At 33.1% G+C, this 8,808-nt stretch overlaps 1 protein-coding gene across 2 annotated transcripts; it reads right to left on the minus strand.

Annotated features, from left to right (window-relative positions):
- Positions 1,707 to 5,920, minus strand: LOC109326221. Of its 2 annotated transcripts, XM_019558920.1 has the most exons (6): positions 5,834 to 5,920; positions 3,112 to 3,290; positions 3,034 to 3,063; positions 2,451 to 2,541; positions 1,927 to 1,993; positions 1,707 to 1,826 (listed from the first exon to the last, which is right to left on the minus strand). In XM_019558920.1, exons 1-6 carry the CDS (start codon positions 5,887 to 5,889, stop codon positions 1,773 to 1,775), a joined length of 477 nt encoding a protein of 158 aa, XP_019414465.1. In that variant the 5' UTR covers positions 5,890 to 5,920; the 3' UTR covers positions 1,707 to 1,772. The 2 variants fall into 2 exon arrangements, with proteins under 2 accessions (XP_019414465.1, XP_019414464.1); XM_019558919.1 differs by having other exon boundaries at positions 3,034 to 3,290.

The following is an 8,808-nucleotide window of genomic DNA, read 5'->3' on the forward strand; positions in this document are numbered from 1 at the left end:
CCATTAAGGAAGCAAATAACATAGTCATTTTCCTTATAGCCTTTTATAGTGGGTATCAAGTTACATTTACATCTATGTGTGCAAGAACATCCAGGAATTGGCCTAAAATTATCCAATTCATGCCATAAACCTTTTATGTGAGTATGATAGGCTCTTATGCTAAGATTACCTCGTTTGTAGGAGTAAATTTCACGAAGCAATTCTGAGATACGGTAACCATCTCCTTGGTAATACCTTTCATGCAAATCTTGCCATATCTCCATAGTCGTTTCCATCGTGATAATGCTTTGAACAACTGAAGCATCTATTCATTGGATTAACCATGAAACCACCAATGTGTTCACTTTGTCCCACGTACTGAAACTTGGATCTTCAATCGATGGCTTGAGGAGAGATCCATCGATAAATTGAAGCTTATTCTTTGTTTTGAGAGACATCCACATAACACAAGACCAAGAATGATAATTGTCGCCATTAAGTGGTTTGGAGTCAAGGATTGCACTGGGACTTTCACTGGGAGGCATGTAGTAGGGGGAAAACGGATCTTGCATGGGATTCAACATAGTTATGGATCTATTCTCCATTTTCAGAGGAAAAAGAGAAAAGGATGAAGAAACGAGAAATATTCTAAGATAAAAGGGAACCTTGAAGAAGATGTGTGACTGGATTGAGATTTAGCAGCGGAATGATAGGATATCAAGGCTTATGCAAACTTTGATACCATGTTAAAGAACATGGTATCCCACACAAAAGAAATGAATAACCTTTGGAACTTTTATTTAGCAAGAATTCTCATTGATTACAAGAAGGAAGAAGATGTATCTATATATAGTAAACTAAGTTGGTTAGAATACCTAACTAAACTAATTAAAACTTAAGAGATTTGCTAAAAAGGCAAAAGCAAAGAAAGTAGGCCTAAAACAAGAGCCAAGTCCATTAACAAAATTAAACTTATAATCAGTAGTAAAACAGAGAAAGAATTAGAATTTATCATATTCTGCTTCTTCTTCCTCCTTCTTCTTCTTCTTTTTCTTTTATTAAGGTATGAGATTCATTCTTCAACTCTAACAAGAACCGAATACCTTGTCTGTTACAACAATTTTACATTGTTAAGGTCACATGTAATACAAAATGAACACCCTTGATGGTAGTTTTTACATTGATTTAATAAGTGAATAGTAATGGAAATAAATAAATATGAGAAGAATAACTTATTCAAGGAAAAAATATATTTTCTACAATTGAAATTGGTAGTCTGTGTTTTTATTTTATCATAGTTTATTAGAATACTTGTATATACCAACAAAGTGTTAGTCTAGTGGTACAAGATATGTTAGATCTCTAGAAAGACCAAAATATTCTCATGAGGTGAGGGATACTTCATAGTACAAAAAAAAGAATACTTTATATATCCTTAATAAGTTAGTTTTTAACTTCTACTGATAATAGTTTCTCTTATGTGTTAAACTAGGGGTTTTATCATGAAATTACAATTTTAATAAGAAAAGAAGTATACAGAAAATGAATCAACAATAGACACTTCTATCAAAGACATTCTGTGTAGAGTGAAAAAGAGGGAAGTAAAAAAGGTATTCATAACAATTACAGGAAACAGTAACAATTGAGCAATTCAGATATCAGTTTTTACATCAATCATGTACAAGAGAAGCAGAAACAAACTCATGTTTGATCTTTTAACTCTGTAAAACTATACACAGAACTTTTGAAGCCTACAACTTAAAGGCAGGTCCAGAATTTTAATCTCTGAAATCTCAATCATACATCCCTTCCTGCTCCCAAACATCCACCAGAAACTCAACCATTTCCTATGTATTGAAAATCAAAGTATCAATTAGTAATTTTACATTTCTCACCTCACAACCCATGCAAACAAGAAACAACTATAATCATAGACATGATACTTACAGACAAAGGCACAGACTTGGGAAAACGCCGTCTTGTTGTGAGCAAACTTTCGTAAGTTGCATTTACGCTACAAGTCATTTACCGAGGAGAAAATTTAGAAAGACAAAGGGAAAGCACAATTAATGCAGAGTTGCAAACTTCATATAAAGCAATATAAAGTGTAAAGCTATCAAGAACATATTTTCAATCAGATAGCTATATGCACCCTGACCTAAAACTATATGATTTGTGCTGAAATCGCGATGTCCCGGAAAAATCAAACTGAAAGAACATCACCAATGCAAGCAAAAGGTGTAGACTGCGCATTAAAATACATCTAAATAAGGTTCTACAATGAGGTTATTCAGCAATTAGGCCATAAACCATTAGTAGAACTACCCGAGATGATTATTCATCATTCCTCCCATCTGATGATTATCCCATGATAAAAGTTAGCACTATAAGATGATATCCAACTTTGTATTTACAGTGTGTGGTCAATAGCAGTTTATCAAGTGGCTCAATTTTAAAGGTCATTGCCATACTTTAATCTGGGATGCTGCTTTTGTCGGGTTGGGTTCCTAGGTGTATCACTTCCAGTCCACTTAAGCCTGCTCTCATTCCAGAGGAGAAGACCTGCAATGACAGTATGACTATAAATCATCGACAAGAAATTGACCTTTATTTTCCATTGAAACGCAAAAAATTAAATCTTCAAAATAATATATGGTGACTATATATAAAGTAAACTGAAATAAAAGGGTTCTAGAAAATGGTGTCTATCTCCAAGTAATGAACAAAGCACATAAAAATCTATATGCCATGTACCAAGACCTTGTTGGACAACAGCACCCACCTTAGCCATAGGACTGGGCCTGATGGCATGTCTACTTTCCCTTTCCCTATCCGGGTCCTTGTCTTACCCAAAATAACTACAGTATTCTATGTTAAAAATTAAAGGCAGCTCAGTGTTGGAGGCTCCCACTTAGTGGGTCTGTAAATGGTAGATGTACGCAGCCTTTCTTTACAAGTGAAGAGATTTTTCTCAGGAGTATTTTATGCTAAAAAATTTCATAAATTTTGAAACAATTGGTTAGAGGAAAAAGAAAGAACTAATGCAGAACTCGCCTTGGTTTACAAATACAGGATCATTTCCTTCTGAAGAAGTTCCACTGCTATGATTAAGATTTTGATTTAATGTAGTAACAGAGGGGATACTTCTTTGAGATTGAACAGTACTGTTATCCACATCACATGTGCTCGAACTCCAAAAGCCATCTGATATGGTTGGTTTTTTAACCGCCTGCCCCTGAATTCTTAGTCCATTTGCGGCCTCATCCGCAGCTATAATTGGCGTCGGTTTTGTGCAGCATCCAAAACAGCCACTGCTTGTTATAAAACAAGTTAAATATCAGCAATTATAGGCCAATGCATAGCCTATATAATAACAATCAATCTTCAGTAGATTAGCTTCTCTGGAAAGAAAGCTAAAGCATTTCGGAAATTGAGCCTGAAATAGAATAGAAAAACATGCTCACATTATGTTTTATGTTATTAACAGCAACAAGAACACAATATATCTCAAATCATTATCCTAGATGTTAATTGTTTAATGCAGTTAACAAATTGCCCTGTGCCTAAAAAAGTGATTGAGGAAGTTAGACAAGACCTAGTGCGAAAACATAATTTTTCTTCATTTCCCAGATTGTTCAGCGCAAAGTTTAGCACAACTTCTCTTTGAGCCAATAAGCCAACTTTCCAACACAAAAATCATTATCACCTTGTTTTCTTGATCCACAATAGTTGACACTTTACACATTGATTGTTCATATATTTTGGTGAACAGTGCCATCTTATCAATGTAACTTGGATATTTTCTGTGTTTTTTCAAGACAACTAGTGGTTAATTGTTAGAACATATACTGATGAAGGTATTCCATATTCAGCCAATCTGGATAGGTTCTGACTTCTGAGAGTTATTCCACTAAATCAAATAAACTAAATCTTGAATATTTCCGCTTATCCAGCTGACTGTAAAATCAAATATTCATGGCAAAAATCAAATATATAACCAGGGAGTGATGTAGGTACAAATACACTAATTTATGGTAAAATAAATTAGTCTCGAGCCAGTGATTTCCAAGAATCAGTGTCACAATGCATGTCTTTTACGGACGATATTATCTTAGTGGGAGACTCGAGAGGGAGGGAGGAATTAAAATGGAAGTTAGAAATGTGAAGACAAGCTTTAGAAACACATAAATTTCATATAAGTTGAAGTAAGACAAAATATATTTAGTGTAAGTTTAGCAAGAGGCAAACAAACGCTAATGTAGAGATAAAGATTGGGGATCATATGATATCACAAGTCATTAGATTTAGGTATCTGAGATCAATTATAAAAGACGATGGGAAAATTGACAGAGATGTGAACCATAGAATTCAAGTGAGTTGATTGAAATGGCGGAGTGCTTCAAGTGTCATATGTGATAAAAATGTATGACTCAAGCTTAAAGGGAAATTTCATCGCACGACTATAAGACTTGCAATGTTATATGAGACTGAATGTTGGGCGATAACATGTCAATAAGACAATAGACGCCTTGTAGAAGAGATGAGAATGTTATGTTGGATGAATGGATGCACTAGACAAAATAGGATTAAAAACGAATGTATTAGGTAGAAAGTTGAAGTAGCTCCTTTTGTAGAAAAGATGGTAAAATGGTATTTCAGGTCGTTTGAACATGTGCGAAGGAGACCGATAGAAGTCTTATAAGGAGAGTAGATCAAACGGAGGCTACTCCACTTTCTAGAAAAACCATAAGCGAAATGATTAAGAAAGACTTAAAAATCAATGTTTTGTTAATAAACATAGTTTATGATAAAGCATTATGACATCGTTCAATCCCATGTAGTCGACTACCTAATAGGATAAAGGCTTGGTTATTATTGTAAATTAGTCAAATTAAATAAGCAATCTTAGAAGTTTTTATATCAATTATTTGCTAAAGATCCCATGTTCACTTTCAAAATGCCTTGTTCATTCAGCCCATTTCATATCACTGTTTAACCTATCATGGTAATCATCAGCCAAAAGCTTAAACAGAAATCAGTACCTGTTCACTTAGTTTGCACCCCAAAAAGGATGAAAGCATCAAGGATTAGTACAAAACACTTGTTTAGAATATTTTTTCTTATACCAAAATGCATTATTTAATGGAAAACATACACTTTTGCTTCCCCAAATGACTAATTCAAATTCAATGCTAGAATCCCTTTTCCTATACAAGTCAACTACCCAGAAAAATAATGTCTGCCAATTCCAATGACATTTTCTTTTCCTTAAAAACGGAAAACGCAAATCAGTCCCTAATTAACAATAAATGTGTGATCTTCCAATAGAATTCAACAAAAATGAAAAGAACGCAATATGACTGGTTGATTAGAATTGAGAAAATTCTATCCCCATTACTGCAAACATATGATTTACGCAGAAGTTAAGAAAGAGATAAAATTGATCGCTTCGGTTCCTATAGGAGATGTAAGAAAAATTACCAATTGACCCTTAGTCCAACTATCATATTTGGTTATTTACTAAAATAAGCAGTAAAACTCTCAATTTTGGAAACAGAACTAAAACAACACAAATCTGAGTTTTTTTCACTCAACGTGGTTGTATTAGACTGAGCTTATGAAAAACTTGGTCGAATAATCATTGGATGAATAGACATTACAAAGTATTATTAGTAGTGTTAATGTTGGAAACAGAGCTAAGAGCAAGTAATTAAATTCCAAATCCAAAACAATTACACAAAAGATACAACTTGCAGAAATTGAAACTCATTGATTCCATTCAATTTAATTAAAGCAAGCAAATTGAGGATAATATTTATCAAAATATCAATATTAAGAACAAAGGAAAGCTCACCCCATGCATGCTGAAAGGTCATTGATCCAAGCAGTAATAATGGAACTAATCATCATCACCAATAAGGTCACTGATTCTCAACGAAACAATACCAAAGCCTTGAAACTGGAAAATGGAGCAAAGGGGTTTCTTTGTAATGACAATTGAAGGTGAAAGTGGGTCAACGATGGAAATTTCTAAGAAAAAAAAAAGAGGGTCAGAGGTTGAGTTCTACACTGTTTAAACAAATGTTCGGACTGGTACAGGCTGGTCTAGAAAGGGTTTAGGTATGGTAAATGAATGATTAAAAGTATGCAAAATTATATTTGTCTCTTATTTTAGTTGTTTTATTTTTAACTCGGGGGTTGCTAAATTATAACTGGAATGTCTCCATCGTTTACACAATAATTCGGGTCTAAGACTGGCTAGCCAGTAGGAGTGAGAACATGTTCTACCACAACTTTGTGTCACTATATGTAAAAACATGATTGATCAGAAAAATATTTAATAATTATAATTTTAACTTAATTAATTTTTTTCAACCAATCAGAGTTAATGGTACATGGAATGGTACACAAAGTGAGACAGTAGATGTGCTCCCGTAAGTATAACACCCGTTATCATGAAGACAATATTAGGTTAATACGAGTGTGAATGTGGATAATGTCCTAAATATCGACCTAACTAGAGGAAATAACGATATGATCTAGTCAAAGGCAAGTTAGTACAAGTTCACTTTACCCACAAGATAAAGATAGTCTAAATATAGAGGACTAATATCGTCCAAAATGAAGACAAACCTCTTCTTAGAGTGTAGACCATTCCACCCTAAAATATAAATACCTGAGATACTTTCTCTTTCTAATCATCTATCATCTATATATACTATTACTAGGCTAGTTTTTGATAGATATGGATTTGTTATCCTAAATTGTGTCATAAATCATGTCTAAAACTAATGATATTAAAACAAAAATAGAAAAATAATGAATTTTTTTTAATTCACATGACATGTTTTCATCAATTCAGAATGTAGTTTGGGATACAATTCGAAACAACAAGTCCTTGTTTAGTATTTGACATCATAGAATTTTGACGTTTGTTAGTTACATGGTTAAAGTTTAAATTAAAATTTTATCTTATATTAACTATATATACACTTATTAAGAAAATGTTATATGAAGAAGATCTTGCTCTTGACTTTGATACGGTTTGAATGAAGACATCAAGATTACAAAAAAAAAGGAACAAGACCATGAAAACATAGAAGATTCAAGTTTCAAGAAAGTTATAGATTAAGTCTTCATATAGGTACTTTTATCTCTACACTCACTTTAAATATTTAGTTGCAATGCACAAAGAATGAAAATCATATTTAAAGAATTAGAAATGTCTAAAATGCAAAGTCAAATTGCTAAGTAATGAGTTACTTGACCTGATTAACATGTTACCAGAACTAGGCAACAAGTTACCTCAACTGTGAGCCAATTGGTAACATGTTACTAGAACTGCGTAACAGGTTACCTGACTGAAAAAACAATTACAAAACCAAACTGATTGATGTAACCGATTAATTCATTGTAATAATCAATTATCATATTGAACAAAACTTTTGGGTAATCGATTACCATGACGTGACAATCAATTACACAGAGTTGTTGAAACCATATTTTCAAATTCAAATGAACAACTTTCATCCAAATTGAATAGGCTTCATTCCAATCGTGTCTCCTCTTCATGGAAGATTATCATGGTTGATTGGAAAAGAGTTCACTTGAAAAAGGAATTTTCAAGGGTAGATAAGTTATGAGTGTGTAAGGTACAAAAGAATCAGGGAAAATCTTTTGTGTGGCAACAGTACTGAATGTAACATTCAGTGGACAAGAAGGTGAACTAGTATAAAAATTCTTTGTGTACTCCTCTTCTACTCATTCTTGTCTTTTACTTTTTGCTTTACTTGATTGAATTCTGCATAAATAATTCGCTGCACTTACACTTTGATATTACAGCAGAAAAATCAGTCATATTCTCCCAACAACTTATTCACGCCTCTTAGTTGGCATCTTGAACTTACAATTCGAAACAGAGCTTATTTTGAGTAATCTATTCTCAAACCTGATCCTGTATTTAAGATGGTCTCAAGATCATTTCTGGGAGAAGGTTCCAACATCAAATGTCCTCCAAGATTTGTTGGAGAATGCCACGACTTCTGAAAAACCAAGATGAGAATCTTTATAGAATCTCAAGAGCTGGATATTTGGAACACGATTTAGGAAGAACCTTATGAACCCTTCACATTTGTTAATCGTGAAAGGGAAGTAAAGCCAAAACTCATGTGGAATGATGAACATAAGAAGAAAGTCCAATATGACCTTAAAGCCAAAACCATTCTTACTTCGACTCTAGGAGAAAAATAATTTTTTAGAGTGTCAAGTTGCAAATCGTCAAAAGAAATTTGGGACACTCTAGAAAGAATGCCTGGAAGTAATTAAGTGCAAAGGTCTGCAACAAATAGTGAAGCATCAACATCAAAGCAAAAATCTACATGCTCTATATGTAGAAAACTAGATTATCTTAAATGTGTTTGTCCAGCCCTATAGAAGCATCATACATTCAAAAGAAAGAAGGACAAGAGGTATAGAAGAACAAATGCCATATTAGAAGATAAATATGATGCTTCAAATGCAGAACTCAAAACTAAGGAGCAAAGATATATTTCCTTGATGGCTTCACACAATTCAAATGAAGATTAAAAGGTTAGTAACTATGAACCAAATGATACATTTTCGTATATGAGTTACATAACACTTTTTTGAATTAAATGACATGTGCATTGATTGTCCAAAATGTGATACTCTTGAAAGTAATTTTTTTTATTAAATCAAGAAATGAATATTTTCAAGAAGAATACTCATAAGTTGGACAATATTTTAAATATTCAAAAACAAACCAATGACCGAAGAGATCTAGGCTACACAAATAGCCGAAAAACTCAT

This window comes from Lupinus angustifolius, chromosome LG14 (assembly GCF_001865875.1).
Source record: "Lupinus angustifolius cultivar Tanjil chromosome LG14, LupAngTanjil_v1.0, whole genome shotgun sequence".
NCBI classification, from domain to species: Eukaryota; Viridiplantae; Streptophyta; class Magnoliopsida; order Fabales; family Fabaceae; genus Lupinus; species Lupinus angustifolius.

What these genes read in the sequence shown, in the direction of transcription:
- LOC109326221 (XM_019558919.1), bottom strand. Translation starts at nt 5,889, where the DNA reads ATGATGATTAGTTCCATTATTACTGCTTGGATCAATGACCTTTCAGCA. An exon ending in TCCTGTATTTGTAAACCAAG is followed by an intron (nt 2,542 to 3,033) that starts GCGAGTTCTGCA and finishes CTGTCATTGCAG; the next exon opens with GTCTTCTCCTCTGGAATGAG. An exon ending in AAGCAGCATCCCAGATTAAA is followed by an intron (nt 1,994 to 2,450) that starts GTATGGCAATGA and finishes AATGACTTGTAG; the next exon opens with CGTAAATGCAACTTACGAAA.